The 22,786-nt window shown below is 48.3% G+C and overlaps 1 protein-coding gene across 1 annotated transcript; it reads right to left on the bottom strand.

Moving 5' to 3' along the window:
- Positions 1-9,669: 9,669 nt before the first annotated feature.
- PAX1 (paired box 1) lies at positions 9,670-20,794 on the bottom strand. The gene is made up of 5 exons (XM_040447861.1): positions 20,436-20,794; positions 19,345-19,974; positions 17,622-17,764; positions 16,876-17,098; positions 9,670-12,027 (listed from the first exon to the last, which is right to left on the bottom strand). Exons 1-5 carry the CDS (start codon positions 20,686-20,688, stop codon positions 11,936-11,938), a joined length of 1,341 nt encoding a protein of 446 aa, XP_040303795.1. The 5' UTR covers positions 20,689-20,794; the 3' UTR covers positions 9,670-11,935.
- Positions 20,795-22,786: the final 1,992 nt, after the last annotated feature.

Here is a 22,786-nt window from a genome sequence, read left to right as displayed (position 1 = left end):
GAAATGTGGAATCTTTGAAGATCCCAAAGACAATTCCAAAATTCACCAATAACTGCCAATAATGATCATCCTCCAGGCCCTGGGCTGAGGGCATTAACAGGAAGGTTTGTTGACCACCCCACTCAGCAGGCACTGAGACCCATTTCACAGATGAGGAACTTGAGGCTTCAGAAGAAACAGAATAAATTCCCCATTTAACTTGGCCCATCAGCAGTGAACAGGGGTTAAAATTCATATCTGAATCCAGAACCTCCCTCTTGGCTTCCATGTTGTTCTGGAACCATGATCACAGGGCCTACCTTCCACAAACACAAGTGAAACTCTGGATTTGGGAGGACCATGGAGATTTCCAACTGGTGGTATCAGATTTCACACACCCTAAAATGGGCCTCTTGCTTGTGAAAGACCAGGAGGTCCTGAACAGTCCTGGACTTGCATGTCAAGGTTTCAGGGCTGAGGAAGGTGAAGCCACTGTGTTTTCTGCTAAAGACAAGGATTTTTTTCCCTCCTTCTCTGTATAAAGAGCAGGTTGTTTTCCTAGTTCTTAGCTGAATGCCAAGCCGCAATAAAAAATAAAAAAAGGAAATTTAAATTCTTGCATAGAACATTAAGGATCCAGCAGATGAACCTCAAAAACACAAGTGTTCAGGCTCCATGTGCACTACCAGCATTCCAGGTAACCTACTTAAGCCCTGCCTTCACCCAACAGTGTTTCAAAGCTGGCATTTACAGGCTTTTGCATGTGAATTGCCCTCTGCTTTTCGACCCTGCTGGAAACAAAGTTAAAATGACATGTTCATAGCACTGTGTGTTTCTGCTGTTCCTCCACAGCAGCCTCCAGATCCAGAGCAAAGTCCAAGAATTGAACTGTCTACAAGATTGAAGCCAAAATCATGGGGGCATTTAGGACTTTCTCAGTTTCCCAGTTAACTATTTACACATAGATATCGAAATAAAACATCATACCTTTTCCTACTTCCCACGTCCCCTCCAGGATTCAGACAACTGGACAGAAGTTTAAAAAAAATTTATTCACTTTTCTCATCCATGTTGGATTTGATAACAATCCAGAAGTGTCTCCTGATTCCATATCTAACGTTTGTTTGAAACTATTATCAATGTCTTAATGAGGAACTGGAAGTAGGAATGCTGAAATGACTTCCAAGCCATTAAAGAAAACATTGTAAATATTGTAAAAACATATTTTGTTGTGATTTTTTAAAAATTGATAACCCTGAGAAACTTGACGATATATTTCTCCCATCTGAGTATTCATGGCCCTTTGCAATGTGACTTTGATGTTCTCCCACAAGGAAGTAGAAACTATTTTATTATCTCTGGAGTCTGGGTTGGCCTTGTGACTTGCTTTGACCAACAGAAGTCTGTGGAAATGACATTATCCAACTTTTAAGACTATACCTGAAGAGATCCTGCAGCTTCTATTCTGGCCTTCTTGGACTGCTGCCCTGGGACTGCCAGGTAAAGAAGATGGTCTAACTGACTGGATGAGAAGAGGCCATTTGAAGCAGACCCAAGGAGGGCCAACAGTCAGCACCAACTGCCAGCCATATGAGTGAGGCCACCTTGGACTTTTCAGCCTAGCCAACTTTCAGCCAAATAAAGCTGCATAAGTAAGTCCAGGGGGAATCAGCTGAGGAACCATCCAGCCAACCCACAGAAACCGGAGAAATAATAGAGCATTGTTATTTTAAGCCATTATGTTTTGGAGCCATTGTTTTAAGCCATTTGGTTTGTTACACAGCAGTGGCTACTTGATACATCTGCGGTAATGTTGCAAATGTCATGTAAAGATGATAGTTCTGCATTGCCTTGGAACCAATCCCAAAGTTAGGGACTTTCCAAATGTAACATATCAGTATCAGAAACAGGTAAGACCTGAAGGGCAGAGACCCTCCACTTGGAGTGAGGGAGAGGAGTAGATGAAACCACTGAGGTGCTTATCAGAATCTCTTGGTTTTGCAGGGATTAAGTATAGACTCTGAGGCCAAAGTGTATGGAGTCAAGTACTAGACCTGCCAATATTAATTGAATAACCTCAGACAAGTCATGTTACCTCTCTGTTCCTTAATTTCTTCATCTACCAATGGGGATAGAAATGGTATCTCCCCCAAAGTCTGCGAGGAATGATTTAGAAAATATCCATAAACTACTTTGAAACATACATGGCACCTAGTAAAAGCATAATATTAGCCTTTATTATTTGGGGTGGACAGAGCCTATGCACTTTATAAGAGCAAATTTAATAATTTAAGATAATAGCCAATGTTCATGCACCCTGCTCTCCTGCACCCTGGCTCTAAAAACTGTAGACTCTACACTAGGTATCACTGATATGGTGTCAGATAGATAGATATAGACAGATATGGATATAGATATATAGTTTTGTTTATTTATTATTCTTGAGAGATACAGAGACAGTGTGAGTGGGAGAGGGGCAGAGAGAGAGGGAGAAAGAATCCCAAGCTGGCCACTGCCAGCACAGAGACTGACGCAGGGCTCAAACTCACGAACTGTGAGATCATGATCTGAGCCGAAACCAAGAGCCAGACGCTTAACCAATTGAGCCACCCAGGCACCCCCATGTGGTATTTTTCTATCTCTGCTAGAAAAGGTTGGGACGTTGGGTGCCTGCGTGGCTTAGTAAGTTGAGCATCTGACTCTTGATTTCAACCCAGGTCATGATTCCAGGGTCATGGGATTGAGCCCCACGTCAGCTCCATGCTGAGCTGAGCTGAGCTGATCTCAGCATGGAACTTAAGATTCTTTCTCTGTCTTCCTCTGCCCCTCTCCCCAACTTGTGTGTTCTCTCCCTCTCGAAAGAAAGAAAAAGAAAGAGAAGAAAGAAAGAAGAAAGAAAGAAAGAAGAAAGAAAGAAAGAAAGAAAGAAAAGAAAGAAAGAAAGGGAGAAAGAAAAAAGCTTCCGGCAAACAAGAGATTCCACTTTTCCATCTATAGGGCGGGGGAGGGGGGGGAAGGAAGGGAAGAGTGAGAATAGAGAATGTCTCTTTCACGATTAGAAATTTTTCTCCTATATTACTTTCTTTAAAGCCATAATACTTATTCTGAAACAATGTTTTACACATAGGAGGGTATGAAAATTTTATTTTTATCCAAAGAATCCTGAGTTTAAAGGCTCTACATTGATCAAAACAGATGAAAGTCAACTAGACCATTTATTATTTTCACGTGTATCAAACTCTCAAAAGAATCTCTTACTGAACCAATGGTTACCACTCTTGCAGCAATTGATAACATCACAGCTGAAAGTGAAGCTTGCAAGAAAATAATTTCTATGCTAATTTGTTTTCATTTAACTAAATGGAATGAAATGCTTGCAGCCAAAATTTCTTAATAATAATCCTCTGAGGTTATGTTATCACGGCAATTAAAAATAACAACGTTGGCTACATTCTTGACTGGACTGTAGATCTTTTACTGATTCTGAGCAAACTTAGATACAAATGTTATTTTACATTCTTGACAGAATCCATTCCATGTGACCACAGGGGCTGAACATTGCTTCCCTTGTACTTTTTTTCCTCTCTCACGCGTCTTCCGCTTCAATGTAAATATTATGAAGCCTCAACTATTTGACTTGACTATGGTGTTATCCAAATTTAAATGACAGGGATAGTGTGCTGAGCACAGCAACTTAGAAGTTTGTTCAGGAAAAAAGAAGTCTGGCCATAAACTGTAGAATGTGCTTAAAAACAGAAATTCAAATTGCAAGTGCCACTCTGGAGCTTCCTTCAAAAAAGACTCTTGGGGGTAATATTAATCACTATTCCATGGTTCAAATGACATCATAGGATGAAGGAGTCTGCTCCTTTATGAATATATTAGGCACCTCTGATTATTTTTAAAGTCTAAATGTGAACTAAAAACACATTGAGCCAGCATATTTCCTTTTAATTTTTAAATTCATGCATATCCTAAGAGAAATGAAATCCATATGCTTATAAAAATTCATTTACACTTTGCACTTCACAATGTGTGACAGTCTTTTTATAAATGTTTTAATGTCTTTGTTTACTTTTGAAAACATCCGTTCTGTGAGAATAAATTCCAAATAATTTAGAATCAGAATGCAACTGCCATATTCAATCACTATGCACCATTCACACACAACTGATAAGGCTACAAACATTTGGAAAAAACCCACGGACACCCTCTGGAGCAAAGAAACATTGTTAAATAAAAACACCTAGATGGATGCATATGAATGTTACCAAAATAGTAAATTCTAGAGCTATCCCTTAAATGTTACTTTGTCACACACATTTGAGCACGTGTGGATTTCCTGTAAGTAAACTTCAGCAACATATGAAGATCCCACCTACACTTCAAACTCCAAAATGTACACCTGAGGGGGACAGGTCATTTCCTCTCCAGATGCGCCTAAAAGCCATTTATGGATCTTCCAAGGGGAAGACTTTAAATGTGACTCTTCCTGAAGATATTGAGTTGAAGGCTTCTGTGCTTTTTGTGCCCCCAGTGGCAGCCAACCAGAGGGAGGAGGCAGGAATGGGGGTGGCTTCATCCTAACAAAACTCATGTTCTCAGTGAAGAACAGGAAGACAAAAGTCAAAGACCAACATGGCTGCCAATAATCAGTATGCTGTAGTTGGCAGGAAATGCAACAGGCTTTCCGGCCCCCTTGAGGTGAACAGAGTAGGATAAGGCCTCTGTATACCAGTTTCTGGTCTGCTGACTTGACAGGAAGCATGGTCACATGACATTGATCTAAGTGCACTTGGCACATAAAATCTACTTCAATGCAGTAATGATGGCCAACGGGCCAGTCATTAATCCTCACTGGTCTAGCCATAAAATCATCAAGTACTCTTAAGGTTTTGGTGAATGTCCCAGGGCTTACAAACTTTGATTAGTAGCTTACAGTGGCACTCCCTTTGATGCTGTTGAAAGTTTCAGGAAATTCCAAGCCTAGCATTAGCAGTCTTGACAGCCTCTGTATCTTTCACAAATCTGGTATACAGAAAATATGTTCTGCAGGGCTGTGACATGAATGAATGCACTATAAAATATTGATGAGGAATGCACAAAGCAAAGGAAGAAATCAACAATAACAACACAAATAGTGACTAACTCTGACCCAAAATCCAGTCTCTACTTTTTACATATAATCACATTTAATCCTTGCAAGTGCCCTGAAAGGGAGATATTAGTCCCATTAAACAGACATGGAAACCGAGACTGCTAAGTTTTGTCTAAACTTGCCCAAAGCAACACAGCTGCCAAGTGGTAAAACAGAGATTTGAGCCTAGCTAGTTCTACCAACATTTAGCCACCACATACCCCATCTCTGCCCAGACTACTTCCTGCAGATGGGGTGATCCTCAGCTGGTAGTAGGAATTTAATACATGTAAAAATCCAAGTTGAAAATGGTTTAAGAGGGGAAAACATAGTAAGAGAGTCTCCTTTTTTAAGGATTTTATCTTAAAATAAACAGAAAAGTGCGAAAGTAAAAGTCTTTTTCCTTGCTGCCTCTCTGTAATACATTGACACTTACTATAAGTATGAATTATGACTTTAAACAATTAAGAACTTCAAAAGTCATTGTTAAAAATATACATGTTGCTTAAAATTGAGGTTCAAATACAAATTAATCAAAAACAACAAAACTGCACAAATACAGATAAAATTCATTGTATTCCTTAAAATCGTCAGTTTCAATCAGGTGGTTTTTCAAACTCATATTTACTTGTTCTGCATTAAGAGAATTGGATGTATGTATCTACCAGGGTCAAAGTCAGAAGCGAAACTTATTTTAAAAGGGTTATTTACTTCTCAGCTAACTTATTTGATAATTCCCATGTGGATAAGCCTAAAAAATTCATTTTTCACCACATGCCCAGCTGGTCCTCTTTCTTCCAGAAATCAAAGCATCTGGTTATCAATTACAATAATAACATCAACAACAAAAGTGCTCTTCTTGTAAACAGATGTCGTTCACAACCTGGACAGGTCCACCAGAGTGATGAATTTTTTTGTGTGGATTGTTAGCTTTGTTTTCCTCTTTATCTGCACAGAACAATATGTGCTCCCCCTGGTGGCCAGAATGATACTTTTCACTTCTTGATCAAGCTGATCTTTTTATACCTCTTTTGTCAAAGTGTTTTCTTTTTATTTTCTTTCTTTCTGTTTCTTTTGTTTGTTTGTTTCACAAATTTTAGGTTCCAATTAAACTCTTTTAAAAAATCAACTTCTTTCAATTCATTCAAATATCTCACTTATTTTTTCCTCCAAGAGATTTGTTGTTAAATCCAAACCATCTAGTTAAGGCATTTTCGTTTTGTTGTGTGTTGTTTTGGGTAAGAAAAAATCTTAGGAAGCTAAAACCGCATCCATCAGTAACCAGGAGAAGTCCCAACAGTGAAAATTGTGCTGCTGGTAAGAAACTGGAGATAATCCATTGGTCAATATATCTCACCAGAGAAAAAGGAAATAAAATGCTACAAGATGGAAATGTAATTTAAGAACTGAATGAACACTCGATCAGCTTATTTCATCCTTAAGAAGAAAAAAGACAGTGGAGGCAGCCCAGGTGGTTCAACTGTAGTGCAGCTGAAATTCCATCACCCATGAAAACTGTAATTGGGATTCCTCTTTTGGATTTGTCCAGCCCAGAAACAGATGTGTGTTCCAACCAAGATCACAGACTGCTTCTCCTGGAGAAGAGCTCTTTAGAGTGAAACAGGGGTTTCAACCAGTTTCAACTCCAAAGAAGAAACTTGCCTAAATTGAGTATAATTGTTCCAACTTTATAGAATTCCCAAGTTGGATTCTGACTATGTGTGGTTCTCATTGTAATGCCTTGAAAAAGAGACAGTGTGATTCCTCCTTGCTCTGTGAAAGAAGAAGGAGAAGAAGAAGGAGAAGAAGAAGAAGAAGAAGAAGAAGAAGAAGAAGAAGAAGGGGGCAGGGAGAGGGGGAGGAATCCAAAAACAGATGTTTTTTTCTTTTGTTTTGTTTCCTTCTTAAGTGGAGATTCAATCATTTGGCCAGAACTGTCTCAGCCATGGGACATTTCTTCAGTGAATGAGGCTATAGTTCAGACAGCAAGGTCAAGGTGAAGACCGAATACCATTTTGTGCATAATTCCTGCCCATTAAAAGAAGAAATCAAGTGTTTCTCATTACACAGCCTGTCTGGATGCACAGGCCTTTCAAATGAATTCCTCAGGCACATTTTGGCAAGATTCTAAATTCATATTACCCAGCATTAACATGGAGCAGGTAGGGTTTCTTTTGAAAAGAAACCCAGGCCAGTGTAATTCTAGCTAGGGAAGCTGATGCCAGGAAATCTACCGAGTGCTTTAACCGGAACCACCATTCAATTAAATGAATCCCATCCTCTTTAACAGGAGTCAAGAAACAAGCAAATGGGGAAACAGTTGTCCTTGAGCGAGGTTCATCTGTAAGGAGGCTAAGAGATTCCAAGTGGATTTGGGATGGGTAATAAGAAAGCCTGTGCCAGTATTGGATATTTACATTTTATTCCTATCCAATATTTCTACCCCACCTCACCTCAGTCTTTCTTTCCTGACCAAGAGAGACAGACAGCCTTCAAAGGAAAGGAAAATTGCATTTCTTAGCCACTTGCAGCTTTTTTTTTTTTTTTTTTTTAGTTTTCTTAACGTTTATTTATTTTTGAGACAGAGAGAGACAGAGCATGAATGGGGGAGGGACAGAGAGAGAGGGAGACACAGAATCGGAAACAGGCTCCAGGCTCTGAGCCATCAGCCCAGAGCCCGATGCGGGGCTCGAACTCACGGACCGAGATCGTGACCTGAGATCAGGACGCGAGATCGTGACCTGAGCTGAAGTCAGACGCTTAACCGACTGAGCCACCCAGGGGCCCCACCACTTGCAGCTTTGAATGCCCTTCAGTGATCTATAAAACAAATCAGAATGTCTTCGGGAAAGACAAAACTCTGTCTCTTGTCCCTGGGTCTCCTTATTGGTTTGCTTTCCTTCCTCCTTGCCAACAAGCGGCCACCTTTCCCAGAGAAGTTATTACAATCCATTCTAAGCACTTCCTCCAAAAGTGAATGCAACAAAATCCTGCCTTTATTCATTCAAAGCACAGAGCTGGCCCTCTTTATAAATACTCTGTTTTTAATAAACCCTGATGATATGCATCCATTCAGGAGAATAAAGTGAATACTGTGGAGCTGAAGCAGCTGGTATGCAAAGATCAGATCTCCAGACCCTATCAGTATGTATAGAGCCCAGATCTTTGTACTGTCAAATAGCACATATACAGAAGCTGAGATATTCTGCTGTCTGCATTTTTGTTTCCTGGAAAGATTCATAACAGACAGGCACCTGGGTGGCTCGGTGGGTTAAGCGTCGGACTGTGGCTCAGGTCGTGATCTCATGGTTCATGGGTTCAAGCCCCACATCGGGCTCTGCACTGTCAGAATCTCCACTGGAGATTCTTTCTCTCTCCCTCTCTCTCTCTCTCTCTCTGTCCTTCCCCCACTTGTGCTTTCTCTCTCTCAAAAATAACTTTAAAAAAAGACTGTAACACTGTTCATCTTTAAGGACAGAGATGAGGATAAGAAGAAACTTACACTTTTCATTTCAGTGCTTCTGTACTGCTAGAGTTTTCTAACAATGTACATATGTTCTTTCAAAAAAACAAAGGGTTATTTGAATGATTATGTCTTTTTTGTTTGTTTCCTTTTTAGTGCTTCTCTGTATTAAAAAGGGACGTTATTCTTTTAAAAAATAAAAAGGCAGGTGCTAAAGGAAAGAAAAATTATTCTTGGGGAGTAATTGTTTCTTACATTCTTCTGCCTGACATGATACTACATGATTTTATCCTAAGTCTCCTGCACCTCCACAGATCCATATGCACAGAAACCAAAATTGCAATATTCCAATGGGATCTTCTGGGGGAGAAAAAAAAGCTTAAATGCTGGGTCCCCCATCAACCATTAAAATGACTCCCCTCTGTTAACAGCAAAATCATCTCCAGGGAGATTAAGCAACACCAATGCTAGTCTTCCTCCAGGCCAGGTCGCCATGGGTGTCACTGCACTGGACGGTGCATTTCAGAGATGAGAACACAAGAAGCTGAGAGGTCACAGGCCTCCGTCACTCACACTACAGTGGAGCAGGGATTTAAGCCAAGCTCACTGGGACTTGCCAGGGCCTAAGGTGTCAAGAGAGAAGGGATGTCCCTGTATGTCCCACATCCAATGTCAAAGCCAGCGGCACTGTGACTGCATGCTGCCCATGCACCATGAAATCTCACCCCACAGCCAAGGAACTCTGAAAGGCCCACCTCCAGCCATGGGATATGGGGAGCCACTGGGGACAGATTTGGAAAGTGCCAAATGCAGGTGGCATTTATGACATAAGTGTCTTCCACCCTTCCTGTGTTGCTTTTCCCACCCTTAACTCTGATCAGCACAAACACAGAATGGAAAGTGTCAGGGAAATGGGGATGATGGCAATTCAGGACACAGGCTAAGTACATAGAATAGTGTTTGTTCGGAGATGCCTTCTTCCTGGGCCAGGTAAGCCCATCCTCCTCCTCCTGGCAGCAAGCATGGACTCATGACAACCGCAAACATATAAAATACATCTAAGGACATGAAGACACACGGAGAGGTCCAGTGACTTGAAAACATGCTTCTTTTTCATACTTTATTCCTATTATCATTTTGAGCAGCTTCTCTGCAGGGAATGCTGGCACAGAAGGCTAAGGACCCAAGGCTCAAAGTTCAAGCCACAATCCTGGCTCTCTGATGAGATGGTGTCACCTAGTTTTTGTCCCCAAGCCCCCAAGCTACAGTTTGCTGTATGGTCCAGAGAAAAGAAACCAAATAGCTAGTCCTCAGCATTCTTATCTATAAAATGGAACTTTTTTTTTTTAAAGGCAAGACCCTTTGAAAACCTGGGAACAAAAGTTTCTGCATGAAAAATAGCAGATATTCTTTTGTGATTAATACCTTCAGTGGTATGATTGCAATAAGACGCAGTGAAAACAATCTCCCCACTGGCTCCCTCTGTTAGTCCAAACAGGCAGCTCCACTTACAAGCAAAACCTTCAATTCAAAAATCTCTTCCATCCATTTGAGAAAGCCAAACACAGGAAAGAAAAACAAAACAATTAGCCAGAGACCCCTGTGTAGTTAGAAATCCTTAGATTGTTTGCTAGCCTGGGATAATTTTCTTTCACTTTCAAAGTGTTAGAAATGTTCTGGAAAAGTCCTCATTGTTGCTGTCTTTTACCCATTTTATTCCTCTAAGAATTAGCTTCATTTTAGCATGATTTCTGCATAGTGCCTCTCTGCCTGGACATTCCTGGGACAAATCCTTGAGAAAGCTCCTTCACCTTCTCCTCCACCTCCGGCCCAACCCAGGATGTGAGTGTTAATGAATAAACCAGTAAAATAAGTCATTCTTCATAGTGTTCATGCTGGAAATTGAGGGGCTAGAGCAGGTGACTACACAGCACTGCAGACTGGACACAGACTTGCTCACCCTTACAAAGCGGCCTTCAGATGCTCTCTTTTATTCAAAGGCAGCCACGTTTTACAGGTGATGCCACACCGTCACCAATGACATTTTAAGGACTACAACAATTGCAGTTTTGTGTCCAGGGTCCCGCCACCAGTGCGCCTGAGCCTGGAAGCAGCTAACAGCTCTTGCGTCCAGCTCTACGAGACATTTTCTGGGGTTTTCCGACCCTCATCCCCTTGCAAACCAGAAGCCAGATTGCACCTTTGTACCCGGAAGCAGTCTGTGGTTTAAATTAACAAATGTGCTGACCCCTGAAAACAGAAAGGGTGCTGATGCATTTATATTGTGTCAGATTCCCTCCTGTTAAGTGTGGAGGGGTGGGAACGGGAACCTCCAGGGCACGCAGTTTTCTAACTAGAGAAAATGCCAATGGCCCCAGTGCCCCCTACTATACCCCAATCTCCTTTGGGGACACATCATCTCAGGGAAAGCAAAGAGAAGTTCAGCCAGTAGGCATAGAGAAAATACAGATTATCAGACAATACCCTGGGGGTGAGAGAGGGGACAGGACAGTTCATCCGGGTTTTGCTTGGGTTCATTAATATTAAAATATAAAATAAAGGCTATGGCCTCTCTGTCCATTTCCTAAGTTCCGGACCCTTCCCTTTGCGCTGGGGGAGCTCCAAGAGGTGGAGACTAAAAAGTCCCAGCTGCTCAGGAGGACTGTCGAGGAGTCCAGTCTGGGGCTCACCTGCGAAGGGGTGTAGGTCAGGAATGAAAAGAAATGAAAAGAAATGGAGTCACCGTAAAAGACGCTGAGGAGACAAGGGGGAGAGGAGCACAGGAAAGAGGGCACAGTGGTGCAGAAACGGATGGAGAGAGGGAAGCAGGGAAAACAGAGGGGAGAAAAAACTAAGAGGACAAAGGGGAGGCAGGGAACCGTGAGGAAGGAAAGAAGACTGGGTAGGAAGGAGAGGGGAAACAAAGGGAGAGAGGAAACAAAGACCGAAGGGACGGGACTGATTCGAGGGGGAGAGGGGAAGGGAAGAGGGAGGAGGGAAGGGAAGAGGGAGGGGGAGGGGTGCCGAACAACCTCGGGAGAGGTATGAAAGGACACTTGAGGCTGGCCGGGGAGGGAGGCCACGTAGGCGCAAGGATCCGGAAGAGGGTGCCACAGTCTAAAGCCAAAGTTCAGAAAAGCCTAAAACTCCTGGGCGGCAAAGGAAATGTAGCCGCCGGGCCGGTGGGCAGGGCGAGATGTGGGGGCCAATGGGGCGGGCCCCCAGCAGGTCGGCTCCCGGCACCTCCTCGGTGTGTCCAGGGTCCTGCGCGCGTCGCCGGGACTGCAAGGCCGAGCTGCGCGCCCCGGTCCGCCCGCGGGTCCGCTGCTTGCTCCGGGCTCAGGGAAGCGCTGCCCCTAGGAGGTCGAGGCCGGGATGGGCAGTCCGTGTAAGCCACTCAGGCCGTCTGGGGCCTTGCCGCCGGGGCTGGGAGGCTTCCGATCGGCCACTGCGGGAGGAAGCACAGGGACATCGGGTCACTGGTTGGCGCGGCTCAGAGCGAGACACCTGGAGGCCCGGGAATTTGCACACGCAAATTCGGGTGACAGCGCGAGGATCCAGGGTCGACACTTTAGGGTGTTGGAAGAAGGAAGCAGGGACCTGCACTCTCCATGGGCCCCACGCGCGCGCTAGCGCGCCCACCCTTCCAGATCCCCTTAAGGGAGCCACTCCAGGGCACAGACTTTGCCCTTTTGCAAACGCTCCCTGACCGCGGCCCGGGTGCACTTGCGTTTGCCCCGCACGCTCTCAATAAAGGAGACGATGGGCTCGGGGCTGCCCGGCCTAGTCGTGCACCCCGGGGCGAGGAGAGGTTCTCAGCTCCAACACCGCAGGGAAGGAGACACGGAGCTGAGACCCGCGCGCCCCTCCTCCAATGGCCACCAGACACCAGCCACGCGCGCAAGTCGTGGGGAACGGGGTGGGGGGAGCTCCCAGCGGGTCAGGTCCGCTGTCCCTCAAGCTACTTGGGGCGCTCGCGGTGCGCAGGGGGCAACCTAGTGGAAAGCGGGTCACCAAAGCCGCCCCTAGTGGACGGCCCGCGGCCGCTTGGATCCCTACCACACAGGAGGCGGCCGTGCTTTAAGTGGGAGGCCGTCTTCGTTCTGCCCTGCGGCCTGGGGACCCAGCTGCGATCCCCCACTGCGGAAATAGCATGCCCCAGGGCCTACGGGCCTCCGGATTAAGTGACAGTGGATTTGCCAGATCAGACGGCATTCTGCGTGTTGCTCTATTATTTCGGGTTTTGGGAAGGGGCCCAAGCGCTGCCGCTGGAAACCAGCAAAGTGACGGCACGATTGCGCAACCTGTTTCTCCTTTCCCAGCCCCCGGCCGCTGAGCTCTTCCTGCTGGAGGCACAAATTGTTTATACCTAAAGGCTCCCATTTTCAACTTTCTTTCCCCCACCCCCCTTGCAAGTGCTTTTTTAAAGGGGTAGCTCAAAGCGCCTCACTTTGGGATGAGGGGGAACACTTTCCCCTGCAGCTGCCCGCACCCCAGTCCCAGGTGCCGCTTGCCGTGGCTGCGCGGAGCTGGGCCGGATGACCCTGTTGGAGGGACGGGGTCTCTCTCTCTCTCTCTCTCACACACACACACACACACACACACACACACGCGCGCGCACGCACATCTGGTTTCGCAGAGGTTTTGAAGCTATCTGAAGACCTTTTCAGGACACAGTGATCAGTCTGCTCTCCCTCGACTCTCAGCTCTTTCCTAAACACAGTTGTGTCCGCTCAGCCAGCGAGGTCTATAGACCCTCGCTTTCCACTCTGTGCGATCGCTTCAAGGTGAGGACCTGTTTAGAAAACATCAGAGGAGGAGGAGGTTTCTCAGCTTTGGGCCGGTTGCCTTAGACATAAGCGAGAAAATGAACTGGTAAAAAGTTAGCATCCAGGAGCCCAGAGATAGATTCCACCCCAGCCTAGTGGGGTGACTCCTGCAGCTGAGTTTTTAGTTCTGTCCACACCAGGCCCTTACCACAGGACCTTTCCTCCCCTCCTTTCCCACACGCAGGGCCCAGGGCAACGTGAGTGGCTGCATAGGGAAGGCCTGGGAGGCTTGAACGGCCTTAGGTGCCCTGCATGCTCATTTAATCTTAGTGGGCAGGAATGGGGACAAGCGTTTTCAAAATACTGGGACTGCGATTGCAGGGCCACTGGGAACTTGGTTGGGGCGGACACAGGAGGGATCTGGGAAGGGGTCTCCAGGCCAGGTCAAAGGAAAGCGGTCTGGCCGCTGCTGGTCTCTCCCACAAACGCCTGTACCCTGTGCGGCTCTCTGGCAAAGTTTGCTTTCTGGATTAATCCTTCAGGTGCTAATCCCAAGCAGAGATGACTGGAACGAAGCTTCAAGTTATGTTTGACAAATACAACATATTTTCTTGGAGAAAAGCAGTATCTTATAGATTCGATATTCAAAACCTTAGTCTTTCCAAAGACACTATGGGAGGGATTTTAGAACCACGAGATTTTGATGGTTCTGGAAAACACACTGTAAATTATAAATACTAGCTGTCCTGAGCGAACATCTGGTGGCCTCTGTCACTTGTCTGGAGGCAGGGAAGGTGTGTGTGGAGATGGTCCTGCTCTGGCTATTACAAGAAAGTGGATGGGTGTTGAGATTCCCAGAATATCATGTCCCCTCCAAATGTAGAGGAGGCAGAACTTTCTTATTCTCTCAGGCCCCAAGAATTAAACTTTCCTTTCACAGATGGAAAACATAAATCATATTTTCTCACTGATATAAGAGGGAGCCCAGCTTCACTACCCTTTACCAAGATAAAATTAATATGTTGCAATGTGTAATTTGACATTTGATTTGGTAACAGTTAATGTCCATTTGCACCTGATTTGGAGAATGCATTGAAACATATGTATGTGTAGATAAGTAGATACAGTATTGTGTGTGTTGTGCGTGTATGCACTAGATGACCAAAAGTATTTGCTTTTTACTGAGCATTCATGATATTCAGTTGCTTTCCATACAGAAATTGTTACTGAAAAAAATTCCTACTGTTCTTCAAAACTGAACAATAATTAATGATAGTAACTTGTCTTATGGGATAAGTGTCTTTGAAGATAATTTAAGTAATGATTAGAGAAATTAAAGGCAGTGATTCTTATTACTTTGTAATTTTTCAAAGACCAGTTGGGGAGGGGGAGGGAAAGTGAAGGTCTTTGAAGTCAACTTTTCTGCCAGGGAGAAAAAGGGTGAAACTCCATGCCCCAAGTAGGCATGTAATTCTCATTATTTTTATGTTCCTGTTCAAACACTAACACTTGAAATGACAGCTTGAGAAATCGTTTTCGATGATGAGCCTGATTTATTCAATGATTCTTTACCTAGATCTCTAAAGAACTATGGGGGTCAGGAAATTAAGGTATTAGTAACTAACGTAGCTAATTATTGCTGTGGATTTTGAAAATGGGTGGGATATTTCATAATAGAAAGCAAATATGCTGGTAAAAAAGGGCCATGAATGCCAGTGTCATTCAACGGCTCTGCATTTCTGAAAGAAAAGTATCTTCTAAAGAAAATCAGCCACCAACGAATCCCCCCTCAGTCAGCTAGAATTAGTTTAGAATTCTGAACTGTATGTTTTACCTGTGAATTGTTACCTACTCATCATAATTTGTTTCTCATGTAGAGTTTGAAATTTCTCAGGACAAAGTTTGTTTGGTTAGCAAACCAAAGGCATTATTCTGGAGGTATGAGTCCCTTTTCTGAAGTCTTCCTTCTCCCTGAGATCAGCCCAGGGGAAATTATTTAAATTTGTGGGTATACTTTTCTATTTCAAATGAACCTGCCTCGTTAAATGATTTGTGTAATGAAGAAAATTCTGTTTCTATTTCTAATTTAGCAGATAACCTCTAGCTGCTGATAAAACAGGAAGATTTGAGGTCAAGAACAAGACCCTGAGTAAAGCAATCATCCTGAGACCCCCCCACCCCCATTTGCCCTTACATATAAAGCTTAAAGGGATATTAATACTCAGTTTTTGTAATTTATACTCCAACATGTTTGTGCTCTAAAAGAAGTGGAAACAGCAAATTTTTTTTTTCCTCCACTTGACTGCTACTGTTGACATCTTAATCTTTTCTCTCTCTTTCAGATCATGCTGTTGATCTCACTGAAACTACATGGAAATACAGCTTTTTGCCTGGACGTCACAAAGAAGGACTTCTGCCTTGGCAGGTGTGAGGCAGATCAGAAGGTAAAGATCCCTTTGTAATCTGGAACATCCCTCTGCCCCACACTGCCCTCCAAGTTCGTGCTCAGTCTCCTTCGCTGCTGGGAAGGGAACGCCTTCCTTTTCTAGGGTTGTAGAAGTTGCAAAATTCTGGTGATGAGAACCTCGATGCAGGAAGTTTTGAAATTAGCATATCCAGTCCTTCCGTTCACCAACAAAGAAAAGGAGACTCAAGAGCAGGTGAGCTTTTCCCAAGTTATAGGAAAAAAATAGCACCCAGAAAGCAGTGTAAGAAGATGCCCCTCACTGTTGACCATCAATTAAAAATACCTCAAATCTGTTAGGTGGACTTCTTGGAGTGGATTTATGGAGGGAGAAGGGGAAGGAGAATTTCCAGCTGCATTTCCCATAGAAACAAGGATGCCAGATCACACAGAATTCAAGAGTCTAGACTTGGGGATACATGGTTGAAATGTTCTCTCCATTCCCAAAGCATGTGTTTAAGGAAATGAATCAGAGAAACCAAGAAAAAGAGAAAAAGAGAGACCAGGGGAAGGAAGGAAGGAAGGAAGGAAGGAAGGAAGGAAGGAAGGAAGGAAGGAAGGAAAGGAAGAAGGAAGGAAAAAAAAATAGGTGGTGCCTGGAAGAATCCAGCTGTAGTCCACAAAGCTCTGCAAGCCACAGAAAGGTGAACCTGAAGGTGCTTCTGGACCCTTCAACAGATGGAAAAATTGAGAGCCAGAAAGGAACAATAACTTGGTCAAGGGCACAAAACAAGGTTGGAACCTAGGAGTCCTGTTTGCCAGCCTGACCCTCTTCCTCTCTCTCCCTACAATTCAGGAAAGACAGTCCTGAGGCCTCTTTCAAACTCTACCTGCCTTTCCAGGGACAGAGCATATACACCATACACACCTGTTAAAAATCAATCTGCTCCAAGAAGCTACAAGTTTAGTAAAGATTTATGCCTGGGACCCACTCCAGCTCTCCTCTCTCTTCTCTCTCTCTGCCTCTCTCTCCGTCCCTCTCACCACGACCCAGTCCACACTCCAACAGCCTTCCTAACCCTAGGGGCATTCATCCGACCCCTTCCCTGCCAGCACCCCTCACCTTCCCGGCTGGGATGCTTGAAGGTCATCGCTGCGGCCAGCTCCCCGCCGTGCACAGTGACGCCGGCCCCGGGGGGCGCCAGCGGGGGGCCCTGCGCGGGCGACCATGGCGGGCCGGGGGCGAGGTAGCCGCCGGCCGGTGCGCTGTACACGCCGTGCTGGTTGGAGGCAGGGTAGGCGCAGGCCGGGAGGAAACCGCCTACCGCAGAGAGGCCAGAGGCCGACTGTGAAGATCGAGAGGGACAGACGGTCAGCAGCAGGCAGTCCCCGCGTATTCTCCCTTAGGCGCAATTACTGAGCTGGGGGGATCCTCATTTCCCCCAGCTATCCCCTCGGATCCCCACGGTAAGCCTGGCCGCTAATTTTCCCAGTAAGGACTCTGGCAAAGTGATGTCCATGTAAATTGTTATAAATAATAGTGAGTGGTTAGGGGGTCATGGTATTTACCACCCAAGATTTAGAAGGGAGTCCTCTACCATCTGTGTTCCGGGTTCCAGCGTTTTAAAATAAATGTATCTTGGCAAAAAGCAAGGCAATCCCCTGGACAGGCAGCCTCCCCAAACTAGCGCGATTGAGAAAATGAGAGAAATCTGTGGCGCAGACTCTCGCCGGTGGGGTAGCCAGACACACCAACACGTTCGCCGGCCTGGGGAAGAGTTCTCTTCCCTTTCTCTCTGCCCCCACCCTCCGACCCTCCCGCTCCCCAGTTAAAGACAACTCCTTCCCCGGTGCGCGCCGCCTGGCTACCTGAGTGTATTTAATGTCTGCGTCCAAGGCAGGTTTCTCGAGACCATTCACTCCAGGGGTGGCCGGGAAGGCCGTGCGGTTCACGCCGGCCCAGTCTTCCATCTTGGGGGAGTAGGCGGCACCTTCGCTCCCAGCCAGGGCCCCTGCGGGGACACAGGACGGATTAGAAGGGGCATCCCAATCTGCGCTGGGCACACGCGCGGCCCTCGGGCCGGGACGTTTCCACACAAGCCTACAAGCACTTGGCCGAGGGTCCTCCGGAACACCTGAGATACTCAAAAGCTCAGAAAGCGATCGGAGGCAGAGGGGCGGCTGGGCATCGGGTTTCGCTTTCACTCCTAGCAGGGCATAGGGAAGAACGGCCTGCTCCGCGCTCCTCCCAGACTTCGACCCGCTTGCCGCGAAATGGGAAGTCTCTGGCGGGTACTCGGCCTGTAAGGCAGGGGCTGGGCGCACTCGGCCGAGGCGCCTTTCTGCTGTCCACAGATGGCACCCGGAATGGTCCAAGTTCACATCCACAGCAGGCTCATGACTATTATATGGATTCTTCAGTCTGAACAGGCGTCTGGAAGGCGACACAGAACTGCCTCTGGAGACCTACCGGATCTCCCAAAAGAGGCAACAACACAGCCACCACATGCTTCTCGGACGCATGTCTGCTCCTCCAGCACTTCGTGTGCATGGGGAACCAAGAGAAGACTCCAGATCTGAGCACAAGCCTGATGAGGTCACCTCCCAGCCAAACGCCCACTGATCCTACCAAGGGAGCTTTGGCCCTAGCAGGTGGCCCAGGCTGGGTTTGAATCGGGAGAAACAAAGCTGTGCTGGGCCTCGGAGGGACCCCAAGGCATCTGGGGCTAAGCTTTCAGTTTCCTTCCAGCTGTCCCTCCCTCCTCTCCCTTGGGATGAGGTGAGTTTTGCTTTTTACCCCCCTCCTGAGTCTGCTCACCTAAGAGCACGCCATTCCCTGGTCCGCTGTTGGGAGAAGAGGACAGTGTGAAGAGACTCACAAGTTCTTCCTGAGCCCCAACCATGACTGCCCCAAACCTCCCTCCCTCCTTCCGCTCCCTCCCACTCCTGTTGAGAATGAGGAGCAACACTTTGCTGTGTTATAATTGCAGGCAACGAGCAAATCCTTGTGGCTCTCCCCTGACCCCCGCGGCTGCAGCCCTGGGGCTCTTGTAAAGGAGACCCCAGCTCCAGGAGCTACAGGGCCACTGGGCCTGCTGGAGATCTAGGCCACTTGACAAGACCAGCTAGACAACCCCCCTTTGGCCTTTACTCAAAAGAGCCTTTGGGCCTGAGAAGAACAGAACCCTCTAGGGTACGGTAAGGGAACCCAAAATATCGGGATATAAGAAAGGGTCGCAGAATTGACTCTGCGGTTTGTTTAGCTTAGATCTGGTGATAGGAGTTTGCATACTTTTTGCAAGAATGAAAAAGCGCAATTTCAGGCCTCTGAATTTGTGGTCGGCGATTGCTCTTCCATTTGAGAAATACTTTCCATATTTGTCATAAAAAGTTCAAGATGTCCGAGGACTCCCACAGAAGGCGCAAGACCCTCAGTCTCCCTGGCCAGCCCTGAACCCTCCCTTGAGCCATAACCGGTCTGAGGAGGATGGCAAGTGTGATCCTTCACCCGCATGCCCGCCAGCCCACCCCACCCCCCAATCTCCCAATTCTGCCCCTTCCAGGAACGCAACAGAGGGTCGCTGAGACTGACCTGTTTGCTCCATAAATGTTCGGATGCCCAGGATATTGCTGACCGAGTGCGCCGAGGGCCACGAACGGGGAATGCTGACGTGGCTTGCTGTGCCCGGGACCCCGTGGTGGCTGCCCATCTTGGCGCCTGTGGGCGACACAGGGCTGGGGTAGGGGTATTGGTAGATGTGGTTGTAGGGCAGGGCCGGCTGCGGCGGCGGCTGCTTGCTCGCCTCGTAAGGCCCCGGCTGACCCAGGCTGCCAATCTTATTGCGCAGGATTCGGCTGATGGAGCTCACAGAGGGCACGTTGTATTTGTCGCAAACGCCGTCGGCCAGCAGCCGGTCGCGGATCTCCCAGGCAAAGATGCCAGGGTCGCCCTGCTTGTAGTCCCGGATGTGCTTGACCACGTTGGGGGTAGTGACACGAGGTTTGCTGCCCCCGATGGCCCCGGGCAGGATGGACCCTGTCTCGTTGTAGCGCGCCAGGATCTTGCTCACGCAGCCGTGGGATACGCGAAGCTGCCGGCTGATGTCACAGGGTCGGATGCCCAGCTGCGCCAGCTCCACGATGCGCAAGCGGATGGCGTTGGGCAGGGGGCGGCCGTTGACGAACACGCCGCCCAGCTGGTTCACCTCGCCGTACGTCTGCTCTGCGGACGCGCCGGACGACAGTAAACGGGAGGGAGAGAAAACACCGGCGGGTTAGCCAAGAAGGGTGGCCACACCAGACGAGGGGCCGCACCAGGCGCGCCTCTGAAAGTGACCGGCGGGCGGATCCTCAGAATCTGCGAGCAAACGGACTGTGTCCGGGCTCCGGGAATGGGCACCCGCGTAGGGACCGCGGAGGGGGACGCCGCGCGCTTCAGCCCTGTAAGCCCTTTCTCGACTTTTCACGCATCTAATTGGAACATCCCCTCCTGCGACACGCCGAACTCCCCCACCCCCAACCCCCGAGGGTTGGGGGCGTGCGAAGAACGCGACTTCTCCGGGACCCAGGACCCGGGACCCGGGACCTGCTCTCCCAGGGAGTGCAGGAGAGAGGGAAGGGAGGCGCCGGGACGCAACCCGCCTCGTTTGCCCGCCCGCGCCCTGCCTGCCTCCCGCCCCTTACCCATAGCGCGCGGGCCAGCCAGCTGTCTGGCGCCGAGGCGGCCGGGGCTGGGCCCGGCGCAGTCCGGGAGAGCTCGGGCGCCGCCGCCGCGGGAGAGGCATAGAGGGAGGGCGCGCGCGAGTCGTGAGCCGCGGCGGACGGGCCGCGGGCTGGAAATGCGCCGTGCGCCGCCGCGGAGCGCGCAGCCGCCCTCCCCCGGGCGCTCCCAGGACACTCTCCACGCCCGCGACCCCAGGCCTAGAGTGAACTTCATCCGATTAGGAGAAATTCGTCTGATCGGGAGGCTGCAGAGTGCGGGGATCAATTTGACGTGTCCTCCACGTCAATCTCGGCAGTCACGCCGGAGACGCGCGAGTTGGCAGCTCATTGGTTCCCGTCACTGCACCCCAGCGCCCCCCTCCCGGGCCTGAAACTCTACCCCCCTCCTTCTGTCCTCCTCCCCCCTCGGCCCTCTTCCGGGACCCATCCCCCCTACACACACACACACACACACACACACACACACACACACCACATACACACAAGTCCTAACCCCAGCCGGGCCTGGGACCTTCCAGGGTCTTGACTCCCCTCGAAGCCCCTTACGCCTCCAGTTTCGAGAATTGTGGGGGTAGTCATTTCAAATTGGTGACTATTTATTAGTGCTAGCATTAGTCGTAGAACTAGTTTTGGGTTTAGTTTTATTGTCACTTCCACCAACATTGCAGCTAGGATATCAGAGGATGAGTTGATCCTAGGAAGGTCGTTGGTGTATGGCTGCCTCTACCTCCTCTTTCCCCTGGGGAAGGGGCCCGGAAAGAGTGGTGCCAGTGCCCAAGTTCCAGGCATGGGTGCGTCGTGGTGAGTGCTCAGCGTGGTGCTCAGTGCTTGCCGGGGAAGGAGGGGGAGGCTAGAGCCTAAGGCGATTTGTGCTTGAGCAGACTCCTCCGTGTCCCATTTCCAGACGACACCCCAAACCTGACCATAGGAAATCTTTACAATATTTAATTGCCATCCACTCCATTGGGATAGTGGCGAGATTTCAGTGATGTGAAAAGGGCACATTCTAGATTCTTTCTGCGGACAGGCCCACCCACCCGAACTCATTTCTGATAGATGGCACAAGCCGCAGGTCAGAAAGTAATTCCCACCTGCTGCCCCCCAAGAACAGGGATCCTTCATCCTCCGGACGCCAGGCTTGTCCTGGCGACTTGTGGGAGGTCGCATGTCCTAGCTTCCTCTGTAGGCCTAAAGGGCAGTTCCTTTCTTCCAGGCCGGGAACCCCACATTCTTCCCCGCCCAGGCGGCCTAGCCTCATCTGTCACACAGCATCCGCGGCTTCCGGGGGTCCTCGTTCAGTCAATCCCTTCGCCTTTATTTGTTCTTGTGTTTACACAGCCCCGAACTCTTTGGCCTTAGCATTTCCCCGTCAACTCTTCTCCATTTGTATCTGGGTCAACGCCCAGTTCTGGACTTCCCACTCTGTGTCGACAACGATGGCAGTCCCAGAAGGAGCCATGCAGTGGGGTCCAAGAGATGGCAGGTGGAGGGAGAACGCTTCCGATTTTGCACTGAACTAACAAGAGGAGACCGGGACCTGGGAGTCCGGAGCTTGGGTTCAGTAAGTGCCAAGGGCATTCATTGGCTGACCTGGCCAGAGCAGGAAGGGGGACGTAGGAGGGAGTGCTCAGTGCTCAGGACTCCCAGCTCTCCTCGGGGGACCGGAAAGTTTCCCTTGTGCTCAGTCCCCTAAGATCCTAGTGCTTGGGAGCCTACAGAGAGCTGCACACTGCCCCACCCCACCCCCTACCCGACACGATGCTGCCGGAGGCACCCCCGACCAGCTCAGCCTGGGGAGCCTAGGCGATCCTCCCACCCTTCGCTACAGGGCCAAAGAGCAACCAACGGCTCCTAACCAACCTGTTGAAATATGTCAATTAGGAGGGTCTGAGCCCTATACCCTGGGCTGTCTGGACAGAGGGCGTGGGGCCCAGACAAAAGTTATCTTTGGAAAAAGAAAACCCGGGTTCGGAAGAGGTGAGGACTCTTCCCTCCCGCTGCACCGAGAAAATAGTGCAGTCTTGGTCTCTGGGATCCTCAGGGAGGCCACGGGGACCAGGAATGGGACAGTCAGAACTCTGGTGAGAGGAGGGTGGGGTGAAACTATTTGGACTAAGCCTGTTCACGACCGTGCAGGATCGGGTTACCGACGGGGGGAAAGGGGGCGGTTTGGATTAAGGTGGGCACAACAGAGCCAGGAGCTCTGCTGCAGGCACGGAGCGGAGAACTGAGCACACACTGGATGTAGAGCGTTCTGAGGCCGGGCTGCAGGGGGTGGCATGCTGCCGGCCCCCGCCCCCCTCAGTTCTCTC

The sequence above is a fragment of the Herpailurus yagouaroundi genome, unplaced genomic scaffold (assembly GCF_014898765.1).
Source record: "Herpailurus yagouaroundi ecotype Mexico unplaced genomic scaffold, PumYag 196, whole genome shotgun sequence".
NCBI lineage: Eukaryota > Metazoa > Chordata > Mammalia > Carnivora > Felidae > Herpailurus > Herpailurus yagouaroundi.
Note: the sequence above shows the minus strand (reverse complement) of the source record. Positions and strands in the feature narration are given on the sequence as shown.

Excerpts from the sequence above, each read along its gene's own strand:
- PAX1 (XM_040447861.1), bottom strand. The coding sequence starts at position 20,688 with ATGAAGTTCACTCTAGGCCTGGGGTCGCGGGCGTGGAGAGTGTCCTGG. Across the intron at positions 19,975-20,435 it reads GGCTGGCCCGCGCGCTATGG|AGCAGACGTACGGCGAGGTG; the intron begins GTAAGGGGCGGG and ends GCGCGTCCGCAG. Across the intron at positions 17,099-17,621 it reads CAGACATTAAATACACTCAG|TCGGCCTCTGGCCTCTCTGC; the intron begins GTAGCCAGGCGG and ends CGATCTTCACAG.